General features: G+C 41.8%; 1 protein-coding gene across 2 annotated transcripts in view; it reads left to right on the forward strand.

The window, feature by feature from the left end:
* The window catches only part of kif2a (kinesin family member 2a), a 97,902-nt gene that overhangs the window by 59,338 nt on the left and 14,433 nt on the right, over window positions 1-24,131 (forward strand). Inside the window, exons 12-17 of one of the 2 annotated variants that reach the window (XM_055634913.1) lie at window positions 549-640; window positions 2,727-2,869; window positions 3,779-3,983; window positions 6,417-6,527; window positions 9,552-9,619; window positions 11,486-11,602. In XM_055634913.1, the coding sequence (XP_055490888.1) occupies window positions 549-640; window positions 2,727-2,869; window positions 3,779-3,983; window positions 6,417-6,527; window positions 9,552-9,619; window positions 11,486-11,602 (736 nt within the window). The remainder of the gene's footprint in view (window positions 1-548; window positions 641-2,726; window positions 2,870-3,778; window positions 3,984-6,416; window positions 6,528-9,551; window positions 9,620-11,485; window positions 11,603-24,131) is intronic. The other variant, XM_055634914.1, reaches the window with a different exon arrangement.

A 24,131-nucleotide genomic window follows, 5' to 3' on the forward strand; every position in this document is an offset into this window, starting at 1 on the left:
GGTACAGAAGGTTTACGAGGATGTTGCCAGGACTAGAGGGCCTGAGCAATAGAGAGTGGTTGAGTAGGCTGGGACTCTATTCGTTGGAGCGCAGGAGGATGAAGGGTGATCAGATGTAGATGTATAAGATCAAGAGAGGAATAGATCGGGTAGATGCACAGAATCTCTGGCCCAGTGTGAGTGAATCATGGATCAGAGGACATAGGTTTAAGGTGAAGGGGATAAGATTTAATAAGAATCTGAGGGGTAACTTTTTCACACAAAGGGTGATGGATATATGGAACACGCTGCCAGAGGATTTGGTTGAGGCTGGGACTGTCCCAATATTTAAGAAACAATTGGACAGGTACATGGATAGGACAGGTTTGGAGGGATGTGGACCAAATGAGGGCAGATGGGACTAGTGTAGCTGGGACATGTTGGCCGGTGTGGGCAAGTTGGGCCAAAGGGCCTGTTTCCATACTATATCACTCTATAATTATTTCAAGTGTTACTATTTTGATGGTTCATTTTTGATTTGAATCTCTCCATTTATTTCAACATTGCAGCTCGGGATGTTTTTCTAATGTTAAAGAAACCAAATTACAGGAAAATAGAACTTCAAGTGTATGCAACATTTTTTGAAATTTACAGTGGCAAGGTAAGTAAAAGAAAATTTTCACTTCCAGCACTTTGCTATTACATTTGATAATACATAACTGAAATTATTTTTAAATTTTCAGAACGCAATTATTCCTTGTAGACTCCAAGATTTATCTATATATATTTCAAAATTTCACTTTAATAGGTATCAGGTTTGCATAATGAAACACAACATAGAAAACAGATTAACTTCTTGCATTGTCTAATTTAATGCAGAATATTTAATTTCTTTAACATGAAAAGTACGAATCAGGAGTAGACCAATTCTCTTGAGCCTGTTTAGCTATTCCATATGATCATGCACAATCTTTGACCCAAGAACAGAAAATGCTGAGAATTTAGCAGGTTGGGCAGCATCTGTTGAGAGAGGTGAAATTAAATATCAGTTGAATTAAATGTAGTAATGAATTAACATTTCAGATTAAGGACCCTCTCCAGAACTGGGAAAGGGAGATAAAATTGTGGTCTTAATCTGCAGAGTAGGGGGCAGGAGAAATGTATAAGGCGAAGATAGTAATTGTGATAGGATAAAGTCTGAGTTGCTGTGGGGATGAGTTGCAGGGATCATCCAGTCAATGTTGTGTAAAGCCCCTGTCCCACTTGCGTGTCCTTGGCACGCTAATTACGCGACCTCGTGGTCGCGTTGAGGCGCGACAGTCCCGCGAAGGTCGCGCTCGACTTCATTCGACCGCGCAGCCGTCTGGAGCACGTGACGTCATTTGAAGATGGACACAAAATGCAGGAGTAACTCAGCGGGCCCAGCAGCATCTCTGGAGAGAAGCAATGAGTGATGTTTTTGGTCGAGATGCTTCTTCAGTCTGAAAGAAGGGTCTCGACCCGAAACCTCATCCATTCCTTCTCTCTAGAGATGCTGCCGGTCCTGCTGAGTTACTCCAGCATTTTGTGTCTACAATTTTTTTTGGCCCCGCTCTGGGAGGAGAAGTTGGTGCGGATCCGGACCGCAATGGCCGTGAGCCCCAGTTCGACGATCGTTTGCCTGCTTCTGCTGCTGTTGGAGGTGAGACGTTACGTCGCGCCAGGGTCTTGGGCCTGTCCCACTTTGGCTGCCAGTTACACGACAGGCCAGAGGCGCGCGATGATTTCGTTCGCTACAAAGTTTCAGAGCGCCCTGCGATATCGCGCACAACTACATACCCCTCCTCGCTTCTCAGTGGGACCGGCCCCACGCAGCCACATGATGCCCGTGCGCCTCATCGCGACGACGAGGTTGTGTAATTTGCGTTCCAAGGACGCGTAAGTGTGACAGGGCCTTAATGCGTTGCTAGTAGCAGGGCTGCGGAACATAGCCAGCAGGTCAGGCTGTATGAATGGAGAAAGAAAAGCTGAGCTAGTTTTACAAATGGACGACTTACAGAACAAATGGTCAAAGTTGTTATTTCAGGTATTGAATTATTTCAGCAGAACTGATTATGTTGAATTTCAGTTATTCTTCTGCATAGACAAGAACTTAATCTGATGTAGACACAAAATACTGGAGTAACACAGCGGGACAGGCAGCATGTCTGGAGAGAAGGTATGGGTGATGTTTTGGGTTGAGATCCTTCTTCAGACAGAAGGATAACTGAATGCAGAAGAATAAGTGAAATTCAACATAATTAGTTCAGCTGAAATAATTCAAATCTAAACATTACTAGATATTAATTTTTGCAATTAACAATCTTAGACAAAAGAAAAAAGTTGTAGCATGTTTCTAAAAGAAAGTTATTCGCATAGTTGGGGCATCATTCTTTGAATGCAGCTACACTTCATCCAATTGTGGGTCTATCCGAAGAGGTATAATCTAAAAACTATAAGGGGATAAAAAAAAAAGCAGATTTGAGAGGCATCAGTAACATAACACCTTTCTTAAAACCATTCCATTCTTGCACGGATTATATAGTGTTTTTGTTTACTTGGCCTCAACTTTAGACAGAAGGGTCTCGACCCAAAACATCACCCATTTCCTTCTCTCCAGAGCTGCTGCCTGTCCCACTGAGTTACTCCAGCATTTTGTGTCTACCTTCGATTTAAACCAGCATCTGCAGTTCTTTCCTACACTTACTCTGATGTATTGTATTATTCAGGTATTTGACTTGCTTAACAGAAAAACTAAGCTAAGAGTACTGGAGGATGGCAAGCAACAAGTTCAGGTGGTAGGGCTTTCAGAACGAGATGTTAAATGTACAGAAGATGTTTTAAAACTAATTGAAGTTGGTAATAGCTGCAGGTGAGTCTCCCTTACATGCATTACTTTTATGTTTTAAAATCTAAACTTTTTAGACATATACAATGTTTGGCATTTCTGAAATGTTTTCCTGCTTTAAACTTTTTAAAGGTGATAAATGTTTACATTATATATATATTTAAAACATGTCTAGCTTTTTGATGACAGCCCAACACATTGCGGTCATGTCAAAAGGGTGCTTGGTTGAAAATTTGTTCTTTTAGTTAGTTCGTTTTTTCTGAAGATGCATCCTCGGATCTATGTAACCCTGAGAGGAAAATAAAACTGCTGCTCAAAGTTCTGCTCAAACACCAGGAACTGTGTTTGGATGTGAGCTCACACCCAAAACTCTTAACATTGATGCTGACTTCACCAGGTTCACTTATCATCTAGAAGTCCTTTACTTGATACAATTTTAATCATCAGTTTATTGACTATTAGAAAGAAGTTGGGTACTTTTGTAAAAAATGACCAAGTATTTTTCTCCCTTATTGCAATTAAGCTAATTCGATGACCCGGGGATATGTATTTTAATATGATTATAAAGTGCCCATGTGTTGCTAAATGATGCAGTATAATTATCTATTGGAACAACAGAGCTACTGTTCGATCAAAGGTCATTGTTAAATATTTTTTGCAATCAGTACAAAATGTATAACTAGTCTTGCATTTCCACGGTTTATGTGGCAGATCTAAAAGTAGTGATGCTGGAGGAGGAAATAAATTAGTTTTACTTTCCCTCACCTAGACATTTGGGAACAGCATTCTTCTTTGAAAGTTATAAAGCTTTTATTCTGTTTTTGAATATTGGGTCTTTTAAATAATTCTATATGTTTTAGCAGCCTATTCTTGCCATCAAATGCTGCAAGTAAGTGTTTTGGAAATACTCTTTAATTCTTTATTCAAACATAGAACATCAGGTCAGACTTCTGCAAACGCTCACTCTTCAAGAAGCCATGCCGTATTCCAGATAATTCTTCGCAGAAAAGGGAAAATGCATGGAAAGTTTTCTTTAATAGACCTGGCAGGAAACGAGAGGGGAGCAGACACCTCTAGTGCAGATCGACAGACGCGTCTTGAAGGTGCTGAAATTAACAAGAGTCTTTTAGCACTAAAGGTAATGTAAAGCAACAATTTCAGTATTAATTAAAACTATTTTCCCCACCTAAAACATGGCAAATTTTAATGTATCATGCAAGCCAGCCAAGGTGGTTAAAAGATTTTGTTTGAACTTCTTAGATTGTGGAACTAAACAGCACAGAGGGCATAATGCACCCAACCCCATTTTACAGCTGAAAACCTTGTGGGATATAAGGTTTTCAAGACATTTTAAATGGGGATGATGATTTATTCCTCCACATTTATTGACCAGAGAATTTTTGACTTAACTCTACTTTTGATTAAAAATAACTCTTAACACCCCTCTAATCACCCTATTTATTAACAAATCTGTGCTCCTGTGATATTTGCACTACTTGTTTACTTTTTAGACATCTTCAGCTCTACACCTCAGTTAATCCCTGTCATCTTTATTCCAAAGAAAATATAACCAAAATGTTGTCAATCTCTCTTTGTAACTAGTTCTCCATTCTGAACAGCATCTTCACTAATCTTTTAAGCACCTTATACATCCTATATTTTGTTGACTGGAACTACTCAATGGTTCAATCAATAGCTCAATGGTTCTTTACTCTGGTAAGATCCTCTGCTTCTAAATTGTTTGCCTTAACAGATAAGTATTCCATTCGCCCGAGTCATTTTATCTGTTTTAGCTACCTTAAGGGGTCTGCAAACATGCTCTTTCATTCTGTTTCTCTGTACTTCATAGTTCACCCCCATTCACTGTGAGTTCCTTGTCCTGTTTGCTTTCCTCCTCAAATGCATTGCCTTTTATTCTTTAGACTGAATTTTATTTCCTATTTTTATGCCTGCCTGACCAGTTGAATTTATACTTTCTTATTTGCACAAATTCACTTGGCTCTGGATCTCATTATAGCTTTTGTCTTTTGACTGAGTTTAGCATCAGGAAGGTTATACCTTGCATAAAGAAAAGATGCTGCTGTGTTTTGGCATGGGAGGGTTGTGTTAGTCACTTCAGCCCAGTATGTCATTGCAGTAGTTCCTGAGATGGTATCTTGCGCCCACAAAATTTGCAAACATTTGCATAGCATTCAGTACCATGTACAACTACTCAGGCAGGAAAACAAGACAGTATTCCCTCATGGCTAATAATTGGCAAGCAATCTTTGGCCTCACTATCAAGGATTAAGCAGTCTGTTTGAATGATGTCGCATTCACTTGCCTAAACATTAATTCCCTTCACTTCATCACAAAGTGATATTTTGTTAATAAAACGCACTATAGTTCTAGCTGCATTTTCCAAATTTGCAAAACACATTGCATTTACTTCCCTAAGCTATTCTAACTGCATTTTCCAAATCCCCAAAACACACTGCGGTTTATGCCCAAGCTACTCCAACTGCATTATCTAAATCCGCATCCTCAGCAATCAAGAAGGATGAGGGTGGCAGTCATATGTGAGCACCACCACATTCACGTGTTCCTCATAATACATACACCATCCAGACATGGAAATGTGTTGCAGTTCCCTCATCATTACGAGTTCTAAATCCTGGAACTCCTGGAAACATTATGGACCTTCAGAAGGACTGAAATAGTTTAAGAAGGTGGCTCACTACCACCACCTTAAGGGCAATTGGGTACAGTTGATAAATAAAGGACAATGGTTAACATTGAATTAGCAGCAGCCAGAGTCCTATATCATTGATCGATTCAAATCCTAGCAATAGCTGGGGAGTTTAAATTCAGTTTAATAAATTAATCTGGAAATTGATCAAAAGTGGCATGTAAGAGACTTTTAGATAGACACATCTCATTTGCCTTCCTAATTCTTGTTCTACCTGCAAGCTGATTAAGTCTTGAGCCAGGACATCATGTGTAACTTAGCCGAGCATTTTGTTAAAATCCATCTGGCCTGCATTAAATATTCTACCAGTCCACCATCCCCCTCCCAGACATGACTTTCCTCTTGTCATTGATTTATACTGTCTTTGATATTTTTTTCTAGTGATTTAGCACTGCTGCCCCAGATGATTATTTTCCTATTTCATCCTGTTTAAATAATAGCAGAATTAGAAATAGCAATAGTGTCCCTTGTTCCTATTCTGCCATTTAACAAGATCATGGCTAATATTTTATCTGAGTAACAATTTCCTTTACATATCCTCTGAAACCCTTAATGTGAATAATATATAACCCTGCCTTGAATATACTGAGCAATTTGTCCCTATTGTCATCGGATGGAGAATTCTTAAGACTCACAAATCAAGATATTTCTTCTCAACTCAGTGCTTGCAACAGTGCTTCCAACATTCTTTAAAAATAAGTAATTTAAAGTTTAATTGATGCCAGATTTGTCAGGTGAGAAGGACAAGGAATGCTCGACATGAATGCATGGGGTTTGCATGTTTATTCCTTCTTCTGTGCTGTCTGTTTGTCTCATGGAAAAATGCATTTTGTGTAATTTTAGGAATGTATCCGAGCCTTGGGTCGAAACAAACCTCATACCCCTTTCAGAGCCAGTAAACTTACTCAAGTGCTTAGGGATTCATTTATAGGAGAGAACTCAAGAACTTGCATGGTAAGTTGCATTTCTTTCCACCTGTTGTCCATTTAAAGCAAGATAGTATGCTCCACCAGACTGGACTTAACTAATCAGTTTATTTTCATTCACTGTATTTTGCTGAAGGTTTTGGGAAGTCCTGATGAAGGTCTTTGACCAAAAACGTTAACGGGTTTCTCTATCCACAGTGCTGCTTGACTGGTTGAGTTCTTTCAGCATTGCTGATTTTGTTTCGTATTCCAACATCTGAAATTTAATTTGTTTTCCAGTGATAACTTGGGATACGATTGAAGAAGGTTGTTGGCCCTCCATTGTTCGATACAGATGATCATTATGCACATGGGAAACTAGATTAAAGATTGAGTAAATGGTACATAGAAAAACTCAATTGTACTCGTAAACATAACTTGTTTTTTATGTTAATAGATCACAATAGAAATATTAACAAAAAATAACAATTCTGTAACCTTTTTAAATTTGGCATTCTCCTCGTTATTGCATTAAGCAAGCTGAATTTAACATTATGGGGAAAACAAATAATTGGTACTCAGTAGTAATATATAGCAACGTTACAATTACTGCACAATGTAAATTTTTTGGAGTCACAAGAGATTGCAGATGCTGAAAAAACAAACTGCTGGAGGAACTCGGTGGGTCAGGCAGCATCTGTGCAGGAAAAAGACATATAACATTTCAGATGGGACCCTATTTAGACAATGGAATAGAGAGGAGATGGGCAGTTGCCAGCCCTTGGTTTGCCCGTTCCCCGCTCCTCTATCATCATCTCTCTCCTCTGCTCCATCAATGTAAATATTTTGCTGTGCAACAATCTTTACATCAGCAATATCTTTCTTATCTTTGAGAGTTATTGTGTTGTGTTGTTATCCACTTGATTTCTATGTAAAGAAGGAATTGTATTTCGAAAAGCATCATTCGCAATGTCAAGTTGGCCCAAGTTTAATACTTTGATGTGCAGTCATGATTATAAAACAGGAAAATGGCAGTAGCACTAAGGGTCCCACAAAACAGCAAAATAATAATAACTGATATTTTCTATCTTTATAGAAACATAGGTATAGCCAGCTATAGCTTAATACATTTAAACTTTTAATTATTCAATATTGGTAGACATTTTTTGTTTTAAAATCTATTTAATCAATCAGCATCTCGTCTCAGTTTTTAACCACTATTGATCAGTTTATAATTATTGAATTAAACTATCCTGAATTTATATTTGGAATTACAGTATATTTTAATAGTTTGCTATTGGTGTTAGAATCATACAGCATGGGAATTAGTTTATCAGCCAACTTGTATTGGATAGACTGATGGAACTGAAGGCTGATAAATCCCCAGGGCCTGATGGTCTGCATCCCAAGGTACTTAAGGAAGTGGCACTAGAAATCGTGGACGCATTGGTGATAATTTCCCAATGTTCGATGATTCAGGATCCGTTCCAGTGGATTGGAGGGTAGCGAATGTTATCCCGCTTTTTAAGAAAGGCGGCAGAGAGAAAACAGGGAATTATAGACCAGTTAGCCTGACATCGGTGGTGGGGAAGATGCTGGAGTCGATTCGAAAAGATGAAATAGCGGCACATTTGGATAGCAGTAACAGGATTGGTCCGAATCAGCATGGATTTACGAAGGGGAAATCATGCTTGGCTAATCTTCTGGAATTTTTTGAGGCTGTAACTGGGAAAATGGACAAGGGAGTGTGTGTAGTGTACCTGGACTTTCAGAAAACATTTGATAAGGTCCCACATAGGAGGTTAGTGGGCAAAATTATGGCACATGGTATTGGGGGTAGAGTGCTGACATGGATAGAAAATTGGTTGGCAGACAGGAAACAAAGAGTAGGGATTAACGGGTCACTTTCAGAATGGCAGGCAGTGACTAGTGGGGTACCGCAAGGCTCGATGCTGGGGCCGCAGCTATTTACAATATACATCAATGATTTAGATAAAGGGATTCAAAGTAACATTAGCAAATTTGCAGATGACACAAAGCTGGGTGGCAGTGTGAACTGTGAGGAGGATGCTATGAGAATGCAGGGTGACTTGGACAGGTTGGGTGAGTGGGCAGATGCAGTTTAATGTGGATAAATGTGAGGTTATCCACTTTGGTAGCAAAAACAGGAATACAGATTATTATCTAAATGGTTTCAAGTTGGGACAAGGGGAAGTACAACGGGATCTGGGGGTCCTTGTTCATCTGTCAATGAAAGTAAGCATGCAGGTACAGCAGGCAGTAAAGAAAGCAAAGGGCATGTTGGCCTTCATAACAAAGAGGTCCTTCTGCAGTTGTATAGGGCCCTAGTGAGACCACACCTGGTGTATTCTGTGCAGTTTTGGTCCCCTAATTTGAGGAAGGACATTATTGCTATTGAGGGAGTGCAGCGTAGGTTTACAAGGTTAATTCCCGGGATGGCGGGACTGTCATATGCTGAGAGAATGGAGCAGCTGGGCTTGTATACTCTGGAGTTTAGAAGGATTAGAGGGGATCTTATTGAAACATATAATATTATTAAGGGTTTGGACACGCTAGAGGCAGGACACATGTTCCCGATGTTGGGGGAGTCCAGAACCGGAGGCCACTGTTTAAGAAAAAGGGTTAAGCCATTAGAACGGAGATGAGGAAACACTTTTTCACACAGAGAGGTGTGAGTCTGTGGAATTCTCTGCCTCAGAGGGCGGTGGAGGCAGTTTCTCTGGAGAGCTAGATAGGGCTCTTAAAGATAGTGGAGTCAGGGGATATGGGGAGAAGGCAGGAACGGAGTACTGATTGGGGATGATCAGCCATGATCACATTGAATGGCGGTGCTGGCCGAATGGCCTACTCCTGCACCTATTGTCTATTGTCCATGACTACCAAGGTGCCTTCCTGAGCTAGTTCCATTTTGCCTGCATTTGGCCCATTTCCCTCTAAATCTTTAATTCTAAAAGAAATCTTAAACTATTGACTCATGAATATTCAATGATATGTTAATGGTTGATGTATACATGTTTTTATGCATTTCTTAAATCTTTGTGTTTATTCATAGATTGCCACTATCTCCCCAGGGATGGGCTCTTGTGAGAACACACTAAATACGCTTAGATATGCAAATAGGTATGATTTTGAATTGCAATATATATGAATCAAAATGCTATCTCCAATATTTTAATAATTGCAAAATTATAATTTGTGTTTCTTTGAAATTATTTACATAATTTAAATTTAGGCTGTAAAAAATTGCCACGTCCTGTCTTGATAGTGTTATAATGTATTTTTCATTTGGACCATGGCACATTTGAATATTGGATCAATAGTTTGAATCAAACGAGGGCCTTACATTTGCATATTTAATAAATTATTGGTAAGTTGAGAATACAAGCATCGGAAATGAAATCTATTTTCAGTAAAAATCACTAAAACATAAATTTGGTTAAAAAATATAACTGTTTCGGTGATGTAATTTAGGAAGGCAAACCTGGTCGAGCCATTATCAAACCACATCGACATTGAATTTTATTCTTTTAAATGACAAACCATTTAAGGGCCTGTCCCACGAGCGTGCGACACCATGCGGCAAGCGCAACCTAACGTGGTCGCTTGAGCCGTACGGCCTCGCGGGGCCGGTCCCACTTCGATCGCTGGAGCCGTATGGAGTTGTGAGGCTCCGAAAAACTCACAGACATCGCGCGAGGCTCCGAAAAACTGACCGTGTTCAAAAATTCCGCACGGCAACGGCCTGCCGGCCCGCGGCTGCCTCGACGCCGTACGTCACGCGCGAACTTCCCGCGGACTTCGCTCGAACTTCACGTCACTCACTCGTCCTCCGCATGGCCCCCGCTTCCGGTTTGGTCACGCTCGCTGCATGCAGGCGCATGCTGGTGGGACCGGCCCTGTACGGGGATCACTCGACCTCCGCGCGGCCTCCGCTTCTGGTTTGGTCGCGCTTGCCGCATGCAGGTTGCATGCTCGTGGGACAGGCCCTTAAGTTGTATTAAACAACTGTATGATTGTGAGTATGTGCATTCTGTTTTTAATTAAATGAGTGGGAAACAGAAGTTCTTTGGGCTAATCTCATGTATCAGCTGATGGTATTCACGTAGTATTCCTCTATGTATACCAATATTCTTCTCTTGAATCTATCCTATATTTGTTAAGCTTTCCAAAATGCATCACTTCACATGGGAATAAATTCTATCTGCCACTGCTGTCCATTTTACCAATCAAGCAATATCACCCTAAAGCCTCACTATCAACAGTATCTTAAATTTGTATCCAAATAATTAATGTATTATAAAATGCTAAAGGTCCCAGCAATGATCACCGTAATGCACCACTGGTCAAACAAGCTTCCAATCATGAAAACAACTTGCCATTATCACGCTCTGTCTGAGAAATTTAATCATATTAGTCAGGTGGTGTCGTCGTCGTCGTCGTCCCCATCCCCTCGTCCCTTACAAAGCCATGCTGTCTACCTTTATTAATTCCCACCTTCCTAAGTGTTCATTTGCCCCCCCCACCCCTCCCCCCTATAGCATCCCTGCTGATGATGTTAGTGATAGGCTTGCAAATATGTGGCCTTTCTCTGCTGCTCATCTTGGATAAAGGTACTCCATTTGTTGTTCTCTGTCAGGACTCCACTGAAATCTCAATTAAATATTTAATGTCTGTTTGTGTTCTGCTGTTGTCTGTGGGGGCATATAAATGGTGGGCTGTTCATGGGCATTCTGTTGTTAAAATCGGCATATTGCAATTGTGGCTATTTTGAATGTTCAGTACAATTTTACTGGCTTCATTTTCATAATTGACTCGACTGTTTATTGTAGTTTTTTTCGATTGAAAGGAGAACACCACAGAAATTTTATTTTTTGAATTAAAACGCAGTATTTTTAGGCAGGTAATCTGTCAAATTGTAACTGTATTGTTCTTTCCTGATGAGTTTTCCTCCTTCCTCTTTGTTCACACGTTTGCTTAATACTACAGAGTAAAGGAGTTTGGAATAAGTCCCTCGGACATTCCCTTTCAGCAAGGTGGTGGGAGCCGTTCTGACCTCTCTCCTACCTACCTCGACTATGATGACTTCCCTCCTTCACCGACCAGGTCTATGTCTTTCTATCAATTCCATTCCGTACGCTCATCTTCCAACCCCATTTTCCTACTTCCATACAGCCTTCCCATTTTGGATCATTTAAATCTTCAGTTTTCCAAACTGTGCCTTGGTTTTATTGAATAAATATTTGTAAAATATTCAAATACTCTTCCTATTTTCCTTTTTTTTTTTTTGCAGTGTTGTATGGTGATGCATGGTTGTAATGTAATTTTCAAGGCGTTATATTTTATCAAATTAATTTTTCTACATGACTCAAAATTAAGACTGAATGCTAAATAAGACCAGAAACTTGTATGTTGCTATAATAGTTTTAAAAAAAAAGCTATATTCATAGAATATTATGAGAGTGTATAAATTCTACTTTATGTTAAAGACATTGCTTAACGTTTGTTGGACAGGGCCTCCTTGCACAAATTGCATTTGTATTTACCCCTTAATTAAACTGGTAACAGTCCAACTCCATTCATCATCTCTTATATTCACTTGTTTCAATCTAAAATGTTAATTTTGAACTCTTTAAAGGTGCTTAATTTCATTGCCATTGGTTAAATTTATTTTCAATATTGATTTTCGTAAAGTATTATACGTTTGTTATATACTTATGTTCATCATAATATATGAACCTATGGAATATATGCAGATGCTTGAGTGCCTTATACTTCCAGTGAACAGTCGGAAGCGGTAGTGCATGCCGGCACAAACGATGTCAGAAAGAAGGGGATGAATATTCTGCAGCGTGACTTTAGAGAGCTTGGAAAAATGCTGAAAAGCAGGACCTCCAGGGTTGTTATCTCCGGTTTGATTCCAGTTCCTCGTGCTGGCGAAAGCAGGAATAGGGAGATACAGGACCTGAATGTGAACCTGAGGAACTGGTGCAGGGGGCTGGGATTTGGATTCTTAGACCACTGGGATCTGTTTTGGAGTAAGGGGGGAACTGTACAAAAGGGGCGGATTGCATCTTAACAGGTGGGGGACCAGCATTCTGGCAGGACAGGTTTGCCACTGCTACACGGGTGGTTTTAAACTGAATAAGGGGGGTGGGGTGTCAAATGGGATAGTCGAGGACGGAGTTAAAGGGAAAGAGAGTAAAGGGATGTTTAATGACTCCAGAATTAACGGGAAAGGAAGCTCACAAAGGGATAGGAGAGTATGGCCAAGTGTAATAGGGATCGATGTGAAAGGTGAGATGCGTAAGGAATTTGAAGTATTGTATATTAATGCGCAAAGTATAAGAAGTAAAGTAGATGAGCTTGAGGCTCAGTTAGAGGTTGGTAGATATGACATTGTGGGGATTACTGAGACGTGGCTGCAGGAGGATCGGGCCTGGGAACTTAATATTCAGGGTTATACATCCTATAGAAAGGACAGGCAGGTGGGCAGAGGAGGGGGGGTAGCTCTGCTGGTGAGGGATGCAATTCAGTCCCTTGCGAGGGAAGACATAGGGACTGACGTGGTAGAGTCACTGTGGATTGAGTTGAGGAATTGTAAAGGCAAGAAGATACTAATTGGTGTTATCTACAGATCCCCAAATAGTAGCCCAGATGTAGGGTGTAAGTTGCAGCAGGAGTTAAACTGGCATGTAACAAAGGTAATGCCACTACGGTGATGGGGGATTTCAATATGCAGGTAGACTGAGAAAATCAGTTTGGTTCAGGACCCCAAGAAAGAGAGTTTGTAGAATGTCTTTGAGATGGATTCCTAGAGCAGCTTGTAATGGAGCCGACCAGATAAAACGCAATTCGGGATTTAGTGTTGTCCAATGAACCAGATATGATAAGAGAACTCGAGGTAAAGGAACCGTTTGGTGGTAGTGATCATAACATGATTAGTTTTAATCTGCAATTTGAGAAGGAGAACGTTAAATCGGAAGTGTCAGCGATGCAGTTGAACAAAGGGGACTATGAAGGCATGAGAGGGGAGCTGGCCAAGGTAGACTGGAAAGGGATCCTAGCAGGATTGATGGTGGAACAGCAATGGCAGGAATTTCTGTGCATAATCCGGAAGACGCAGGATCATTTCATTCCAAAAAGGAAGAAAGATTCTAAGGGGAGTAGGAGGCAACCGTGGCTGACAAGAGAAGTTAGGGATAGAATAAAACTAAAAGAAAAGATGTATAACACAGCAAAGAGTAGCCGGAAGCCAGAGGATTGGGAAACTTTCATAGGACAACAGAAGGAAACAAAACGGGCAATACGGGCTGAAAAGATGAAGTACGAAGGGAAGCTGGCCAGGAATATAAAGAAGGACAGTAAAAGCTTCTTTAGATATGTTAAGGGAAAAAGAGTCGCAAAGTCAAATGTGGGCAGACACGGGTGAAATTATTATGGGCAACAAGGAAATGGCAGAAGAGTTGAATAGGTACTTCGGATCTGTCTTCACTAAGGAAGACAAACAATCTCCCAGATGTACTGGAGGACAGAGGATCTAAGGGGATGGAGGAACTGAAATAAATTTTCATTAGGGGAGAAATAGTATTGGGTAGGCTAATGGGACTGAATGATGATAAATCCCCTGGACATGATGGTCTGCATCCCAGGGTCCTCAGGAAGGTGGCTCTAGAAATAGTGGACGCATTGGTGATCATTTTCCAATGTTCAATAGATTCAGGATCAGTTCCTGTGGATTGGGGGATAGCAAATGTTGTTCCGCTTTTCAAGAAAGGAGCGAGAGAAAACGGGGATTTACAGACCAGTTAGCCTGACTTCGGTGGTGGGAAAGATGCTGGAGTCAATTATTAAAGAGGTAATAATGGGGCATTTGGATAGCAGTAAAAGGATTAGTCCAAGCCAACATGGATTTATGAAAGGGAAATCATGCTTGACTAATCTTCTGGAATTTTTTGAGGATGTGACAAGTAAAATGGATGAAGGGGTGCCAGTGGATGTAGTGTATCTAGACTTTCAGAAAGCCTTTGATAAGGTCCCGCACGGGAGACTAGTGACTAACATTAGAGCATATGGTATTGTATTAATTTGGAAGAGGGAATTAGGAGCAACACTAGCAAGTTTATGACACAAAGCATGTTAGGAGGTTGCAAGATGACCTGGACAGGTTGAGTGAGTGGGCAGATGCGTGGCAGATGCAGTATAATATAGATAAATGTGAGGTTATCCACTTTGGCGGCAAAAACAAGGGGGCAGATTATTATCTCAATGGGGTTAGGTTAGGTAAGGGGGAGGTGCAGCGAGACCTGGGCGTCCTTGTACACCGGTCACTGAAAGTTGGCGTGCAGGTACAGCAGGCAGTGAAGAAAGCTAATGGAATGTTGGCCTTCATAACATGAGGATTTCAGTATAGGAGTAAAGAGGTTCGTCTGCAGTTGTATAGGGCTCTGGTGAGACCACACCTGGAGTATTGTGTACAGTTTTGGTCTCCTAATTTGAGGAAGGACATCCTTGTGATTGAGGCAGTGCAGCGTAGGTTCACGAGATTGATCCCTGGGATGGCGGGACTGTCATATGAGGAAAGATTGAAAAGACTAGGCTTGTATTCACCGGAGTTTAGAAGGATGAGAAACATAAGACTGAGGTGAGAAAAAACTTTTTCACCCAGAGAGTTGTGAATTTATGGAATTCCCTGCCACAGACGGCAGTGGAGGCCAAGTCGCTGGATGGATTTAAGAGAGAGATAGATAGAGCTCAAGGGGCTAGTGGAGTCAAGGGATATGGGGAGAAGGCAGGCACGGGTTATTGATTGGGGATGATCAGCCATGATCACAATGAATGGCGGTGCTGGCTCGAAGGGCTGAATGGCCTCCTCCTGCATCTATTTTCTAAGATAAGAAGAATACCTCCATTTGTTAGTCTTAAGAATTCTCTATTCAAGAAGACAACGGGGGACTAATTGTTGAGTATGTTTAAGACGGAGGCTTCCAAATTTTGCACATTAAGGCATTCAGGGAATATGTGGATAGTACAGGAAAATACTGTGATAAAATATCAGCCATGATCTTGTTGAATAGCAATATAGACAAAAAGGGCTCTTGCTTTTTATAATTCTTATATTGTGTAAATATGATGGAAGTGATAAACTGTTAGCTGGACATCAGTGCTTGGCAAATCACTGAAAATAAAAATTAAAGGCTGTATAAATCAATGATGAGACAGAAACCTGTGAAGGAAAAGTCATGACCAACTAACTTGGGTGAAAATTTGTGAGGATGTATCCTGATAGGGGTCATAGAGTGATACAGTGTGGAAACAGGCCCAACTCACCCACACGACCAACAATGTCCCAGCTACACTAGTCCCACTTGCCTTGCGCTTGGTCCATATCCCTCCAAACCGGTCCGATCCATGTATCTGTTTAACTGTTTATTAAATGATGGGATAGTCTAAGCCTCAACTACCTCCTCTGGCAGCTTGTTCCATACACCCACCACCCTTTGCATGAAAAGGTTACCCCTCGGATTCCTATTAAATCTTTTCCCTTCCACCTTGAACCTATGTCCTCTGGTCCTCAATTCCCCTACTCTGGGTAAAAGACTGTGCATCTACCCGATCTATTCCTCTCATGTTTATGTAAACCTCTTAGATCTCCCCTCATCCTCCTGTGCTCATGGAATAGAGATCCAGCCTGCTCAACCTCTCCCTTTAGCTCACACTCTGTAGTCCTGGCAACATTCTTATAAATCTTTTCTGAACCCTTTCAAGCTTGACAATGTCTTTCCTATAACATGGTGCCCAGAACTGAACACAATATTCTAAATGCAGTCTCACCAACGTCTTATACAACTGCAACGTGACCACCCAACTTCCATACTCAATACTCTGAGTGATGAAGGCCAAAATGCCAAAGGCCTTTTTGGCCACCATATCTACAGTGCCCTCTATGATGTTTGGGACAAAGACCCATCATTTATTTATTTGCCTCTGTACGTTTTGTTTTCACCATGTAGAAATTACAGCTGTGCTTATACATAGTCCCCCTCATTTCAGGGCACCATAATGTTTGGGACACATGACTTCATAGGTGTTTGTAATTGCTCAGGTGTGTTTAATTGCCTCTTTAATGCAGGTATAAGAGAGCTCTCAGCATCTTGTCTTTCCCCCAGTCATTCCATCACCTTTGGTAACTTTTATGCTGTTTATCAACATAACGGCCAAAGTAGTCCCAATGAAAGTCAAAGCCATTATGAGTCAGAGAAATAAGAATAAACCTGTTAGAGATATCAGCCAAAAATTAGGCTTACCAAAATCCACTGTTTGGAACATCATTAAGAAGAAAAAGAGCACTGGTGAGCTTACTAATCGCAACGGGACTGGCAGGCCAAGGAAGATCTCCACAGCTGATGACAGAAAAATTATCTCTACAATAAAGAAAAATCCCCAAACACCTGTCCAACAGAGCAGAAACACGCTTCAGGGGTCAGGTGTGGATTTGTCAATGACCACTGTCTGCAGAAGACTTCATGACAGAAATACAGAGGGTTCACTGCAATATGCAAACCACTGGTTAGCTGCAAAATTAGGATGGCCAGGTTACAGTTTGCCAAGAAGTACTTAGAAGAGTTCTGTAAAAAGGCCTTGTGGACAGATGAAACAAAGATTAACTTATCAGAGTGATGGCAAGAGCAGAGTATGGAGCAGAGAAGTAACTGCCCAAGATCCAAAGCATACCACCTCATCAATGAAACATGGTGGTGGGGGTGTTATGACCTGGGCATGTATGGCTGCTGAAGGTACTGGCTCACTTATCTTCAATGATAATGCAACTGTTGATGTTAGTGGCATAATGAATTCTGAAGTGTACAGACACATCCGATCTGCTCAATTTCAAACAAATGCCTCAAATCTCATTGGCTGGCGGTTTATTCTTGTTGTTTGTTGTTGTTGTTCGTCCTTCATAGTCGAAGAAGACCATCCCCAGAGATATAGCTGCTATGAACCGGCTCTGCTTAGTGAACTGTCTCCCTCGGATGGTCATCGACCCGGCACAGACACATTTGACCTTTAGACTGTTTTACTGTTCTTTTTATAAATCATGTTTCTCGGGGTATCTAAATCTAAATTTTATTAGTTGTTTAAGTTATGACATCGGATGGAAGCTGCATACCAAATCTCGCTGCACAAATGTGCAATGCAATGACAATATTATTATTATTATTGACTTCAGTGGTTTTGTTTGTGGGTCCGGAGGTGACTGGTGAGACTGATCCGGGCCCAGAAGGCTGGCCCGCATATGGGACACAGTGGGTGGGTGCTGCAGTAGAAGTTGAAGTGGCTCGAGCCTTGCGCGCGGCGCGTTTCCTTCGAGCTTCTGCGGTGCGTTTCTTTTGAGCTTCTGCGGTGCGCTTCTTCTCAGCTGCACGCACTCCTGTGGTGATCTTGCTTCGCAAAGCATACCACCTGAAGTCATGACTTGCGCTTGACTTGGATTAAAGTGAGGGAGAGTTGCGCAAATCGTCAGCTTCACTCTCTCGTCCCGGCTTATCAGGATCCAGTGACAAGACATCGTCAAAATGGCTGGCGATAGCTCAGGATGTAGTGGATGGCCACCAGTGTTCTACATGAACATTGTGCCCTAATTGCGCTCCATGAGGCTTTGCTGGATCCACCTTCCTACCCGTCAAATGGTGGTCTCCACCGCATATTCAGCTGGATCCAGTCTTCACCTTTCCTGAATAAGTTAATAGCCACAAGGCAGTGGAGGTTTGCATTTGGTGTTTTCCTCCACCCCTCTAGGGTGCTATATGGAGGACGCATGTGCGTGACGTTTAACGTGGGGAGATTGGTACCCCACGGTCATTGAAAGATCCGAGTCAGGATCCGGTGGCATGGAGTCCAAGACGACCGGAGACCCTTTTCTGTTGCAGCCTTCATCCGCCTTCCCAGCTGTTGTGACGCTCCACTGAGGTCGGCCATCGTTCTCTGTCTGTTCCACCATTGAGGTCTTGGTTTGACTGCTCTCTGTCAGAGACCTCCCCCTCGATCTTACTGCCTTGGGTGGCCCTACCAGGAGCATAGCTCCTAACAGCATCGCTCTCAGTATCTCAGGTCCACACACGCTTCTCCACCACGACAAGGTGACAATCCATGGAGAAGAATCCACGGCCGGCAGTTCATTCTACAGCAAGACAATGATCCCAAACATACTGCTAAAGCAACAAAGATTTTTCAAAACTAAAAAATGGTAAATTCTTGAGTGGCCAAGTCAATCACCCGATCTGAACCTAATTGAGCATGCCTTTTATATGCTGAAGGGAAAACTGAAAGGGACTAGCCCCCAAAACAAGTTAAAGATGGCTGCAATACAGGCCTGGCAGAGCATCACCAGAGATGACACCCAGCAACTGGTGATGTCCATGAATCGCAGACTTCAAGCAGTCATTGCATGCAAAGGATATGCATCAAAATACTAAACATGACTACTTTCATTTACATGACATTGCTGTGTCCCAAACATTATGATACCCTGAAATGGGGGGGACTATGTATAAACACTGCTTTCATTTCTACATGGTGAAACCAAAATGTATAAAAATGGCTTTTATTAAAATCTGACAATGTGCACTTTAATCATGTGACTTTTTTTTCTATTACAAATCTCAAATTGTAGAGTACAGAGGCAAATAAATAAATGATGGGTCTTTGTCCCAAACATTATGGAGGGCTCTGTAGCTGTGACTCGACCTTCAAGGAACCATGCACCTGTACTCCTAGATCCCTCTGCTCTACAACACTACCCATTTACTGTGTAGGTCCTGCTCTTGTTCGACATCCCATAATGCAACACCTCACATGTTTCTGTATTAAATTCCATCATCCATTCCTCTGCCTACCTGGTCATTCAATCCAGATCCTGCTGTAATTTTTCACAACCATCTTCACTATCTGCAAAACCACTAACTTTTGTACCATCAGCAAACTTGCCAATCTTGCCCTATATGTTCTCATCCAAATCATTAATGTAGATAACAAACAGTAACTGGCCCAACACCGAACCCTGAGGCACACCACTAGTCACAGGCCACCAGTCCGAGAAGCAACCTTTCACCATCACCCTCTGCTTCCTTCAATGGAGCCAATTTGCTGTCCATTCAGCTCTCTCTCCTTGGATACCATGTGATCTAACCTTCCAGAGCAGCCTACCATGCGGAACCTTGTCGAACGCCTTACTGAAGTCCATGTACACAACATCTACAGTTCTGCCCTCAACCTTTTTGGGTACAAAACCATGCTCACTATTCCTAATCAGCCCTTGCCCATCCAAATGCCTGTATAACCTATCCCTCAGAATACTCTCCAGCCACAGAATACTACAGATGTGCAGCTCACCGGCCTAGAGTTCCCAGCATTTTCCCTGCAGCCCTTCTTGAAAAGAGGCACAACATCCTCCAATCTTCTGGCACCTCTCCTGAATTTAAGGACGACTCGTAAATTTCAACCGGGGCTCCTGCAATTTCCTTTCTAGTTTCCCACAATGTCCTCGGATATATCTAATCAGGCCCTGGAGATTTGTCTACCTTCAAACAAAATACCTTCAGTACCCTGACTGCCCTCAAGACACTTCCAGTTACTGCTCAAATTTCCTCCGTCCTACTGTGTTTCTCCTCGGTAAATACAGAGGAGAAATACTCATCGAGGACCTTGCCCATCTCCTGTGATTCCTGAGAGGTCCTACTCTCTCTCTAGTTACCCTTTTCCCACTTATGTAATTATAAAATCTTTTGGATTGTCTTTAATGCTACCCACCAGAACAATCTCCTGGCCCTTTTTTGCCCTTCTGCTTTCCTTTTTTCGTTTACTCCTTAGTTCCCGTAACTCCTTCAAGGATGCACTTGATCCCAGTTGCCTATACCTGTCCCATGCATCCTTCTTGTTTTTGACTAATGTCTCAATTTTCCTCGTCAGAAGCTCCCTTACATTTGCTTGCTTTCCCTTCACTCTAACGGGGGCATACACATCCTGAGCTTTCTTCAGTACACTTTTAAAAACATCCCATGTGGCCGATGTTCCTATCGCCTCAAATAACCTGCTCCAATCAACTTGAGCGAGACCTTCTCTCATACCCTCAAAGTAGGCCTTACCCCAGTTGAGCATTTTAACATGTGGACCCTCTCCGTCCCTATCAATAACTATCTTAAACCTAATCGAACTGTGGTCACTGGTCCCAAAAGGCTTTCCCACACACGCTGGGTGGATTAATAGAATATTTAGCAAGGCCCCGTTTAATTGCAGTGTGCCATCTACGTTCTTCACTTGAAGTCCTGTTCTAATCAAGTCCAATATGTAACGTACAAGGCACAAGGCATTGGGGGTTCAGTATTGATGTGGATAGAGAACTGGCTGGCAAACAGGAAGCAAAGAGTAGGAGTAAACGGGTCCTTTTCACAATGGCAGGCAGTGACTAGTGGGGTACCCCAAGGCTCAGTACTGGGACCCCAGCTATTTACAATATATATTAATGATCTGGATGAGGGAATTGAAGGCAATATCTCCAAGTTTGCGGATGACACTAAGCTGGGGGGCAGTGTTAGCTGTGAGGAGGATGCTAGGAGACTGCAGGGTGACTTGGATAGGCTGGGTGAGTGGGCAAATGTTTGGCAGATGCAGTATAATGTGGATAAATGTGAGGTTATCCATTTTGGTGGCAAAAACAGGAAAGCAGACTATTATCTAAATGGTGGCCGATTGGGAAAGGGGGAGATGCAGCGAGACCTGGGTGTCATGGTACACCAGTCATTGAAGGTAGGCATGCAGGTGCAGCAGGCAGTAAAAAAAGCGAATGGTATGTTAGCTTTCATTGCAAAAGGATTTGAGTATAGGAGCAGAGAGGTTCTACTGCAGTTGTACAGGGTCTTGGTGAGATTGGAGTATTGCGTACAGTTTTGGTCTCCAAATCTGAGGAAGGACATTATTGCCATAGAGGGAGTGCAGAGACGGTTCACCAGACTGATTCCTGGGATGTCAGGACTGTCTTATGAAGAAAGACTGGATAGACTTGGTTTATACTCTCTAGAATTTAGAAGATTGAGAGGGGATCTTATAGAAACTTACAAAATTCTTAAGGGGTTGGACAGGCTAGATGCAGGAAGATTGTTCCCGATGTTAGGGAAGTCCAGGACAAGGGGTCACAGCTTAAGGATAAAGGGGAAATCCTTTAAAACCGAGATGAGAAGAACTTTTTTTCACGCAGAGAGTGGTGAATCTCTGGAACTCTCTGCCACAGTTGAGGCCACTTCATTGCTATATTTAAGAGGGAGTTAATGTGGCCCTTGTGGCTAAGGGGATCAGGGGGTATGGAGAGAAGGCAGGTACGGGATACTGAGTTGGATGATCAGCAATGATCATATTGAATGGCGGTGCAGGCTCGAAGGGCCGAATGGCCTACTCCTGCACCTAATTTCTATGTTTTCTATGTTTCTATGTACCTTCCAAATTGCTTGTATTAGTGCATTAACTTTCAGGATGTAATGTAAATCCAGTTCACCCAAGGGCACTTCTCCCTCTCATACCAAGCTCGTAACAATTCTCACTGCAACCCTGCTATGTATCAGCAACAAACTAAATGCAATTATATAAACCTGATTTCCAATTCTTCAGTTTGTGAAAATACAGTCTCACAGTTGACTTAGTTGATTTATGTCGTCGAGAACCATCATGGAAAGCTAAATTTAGAACGAGCTTTTGACTAATGGGCCTGTCCCACTTGGCAATTTTGTTCGGCGATTGCCGGCGTCATATCAGGGTCGCCCAAAGATTTTGAATATTTCAAAATCCAGCGGTGACAAAAACACCGTGTTTCACCGCTGCATCTCGACGCAACTTTCTCGGTGACCTGATACGTCAGTCAATGATGCTGGCAGTCGGCAAAAAAATCGGCAAGTGGGACAGGCCCTTAACTGTTTATTTCTTTTTCCTGGATCCCTTCCTCACTTTGAACAAGAAAACATCTTGATTATCATGACAATGTAAACTTTCAGGCCATTAACGGCTAAGTGTATAGCCCAGCTGAGATATTACTGGATCGTTGAGGTTTGAAAGAATGTAAAAACTGTTTTGCATGCTATCCAGGCAAATCATTCTGTATGCGAGTCCATTCGATCATAAATGAGTACAGCAAGTATTGTAAAAAGAGAAAGGAAACAAAAGAGTGCAGAATATAGTGTTACAGCTAGACTAAAGAATGGCAAATTGAGGTAATATCAGATAAATGTGATGTGTTGCATATTGGGAAACCAAACCAGGATATGACTTTCACAATTATGGCTTTGGGGAATTTTACAGAACATAGGGACTTAACAATACAAGTACAGAGTTCTCTGAAAGTGGAGTCACAGGTAGATAGGATGATGAAAAAGGCTTTTGGCAGAATGGCCTTCATCAGTAAGGCCAAGGGATTATAGATGGCGCAGTAAGGCCGTGGGACGACAGATGCGCAATGGGCTAAGTGTTCAGCTGGCGACCGGAAGGTAGCCGGTTCGAATCCCGCTTGGAGTGCATACTGTCGTTGTGTTGTACTTGGAGTAATTATGTGTACAGTTTGGGGTCAATGCAAGTTGACTAAAAATGTGCTATATAAATAAGATTATTATTATATTATTATTATAGAGAGAGGTTGTTATGCTGCAGTTATACAAGACGTAGATGAGGTTGTACTTGGAGTATTATGTACAGTTTTGGTCGCCCTGAAAAAAATTATGAGGATGTTGCCAGGCCTCGAGGGACAGAATTATAGGGAGACATTTGGCAGGTTAGGACTATTCCTGGGAGCAGAGGAGACTGAGGAGTGATCTTCTAGTGCATAGAGCAGTACAGCACGAGATCAGGCCTTTCGGCCACAATATCCATGCAAAACTTGATGCCAAGACCAACTTTTATCTGCCTGCACATAATCAATATCCCTCTTTTCCCTGCATATCCATATGCCATCTAAATGCCTCTCGTATCTGCCTCAAACACTACCCCTATCAGTGCATTCCAGGCACTCACTACACTCTAAAATAAAAACATGCACATCTCCTTTAAACTCTGGCCTTTTCATCTGGAAGCTATGCCCTCTAGTGTTTGATTTTTCCATCCTGGGAAAAAGGTTCTGACTGGCTACCCTATTTATACCACTCATAATTTTATGTACTTTTATCAGGTCCCCCTGCAACTTCTGGTGTTCCCAAGAAAACAATCCAAATCTGCCCAACCTCTCCCTGTAACGAATGCCCCCTAATCCAGGCATAATTCTGGTAAATCACCTCTCCTTTTAGAAAAACTCCACATCCTTCATGTCAAAGGTCAAAAGGTCAAAAACTTTATTTGACATTTGTGCTTACACACATAGGAACTCTTGTGCGGTTGTTCAGAGAGTCAAGTCAAGTTAAAAAGACACACAGAAGACACATAATCTATAAAAACATATACTTCTCTAGAACTAAAAAGGAAAGAAAATGCCTAAAACCCTATATAAAGGGGAAAGTGAGAGCATTGTAAATTGCACAAACCCTATATAAAAAGTGTCGATTGCATTGTAAATTGCGCAGGCCCAGGAGACAATATAATATAATATGATATGCTATGAGGTAGG

Source organism: Leucoraja erinacea, chromosome 1 (assembly GCF_028641065.1).
Source record: "Leucoraja erinacea ecotype New England chromosome 1, Leri_hhj_1, whole genome shotgun sequence".
NCBI lineage: Eukaryota > Metazoa > Chordata > Chondrichthyes > Rajiformes > Rajidae > Leucoraja > Leucoraja erinaceus.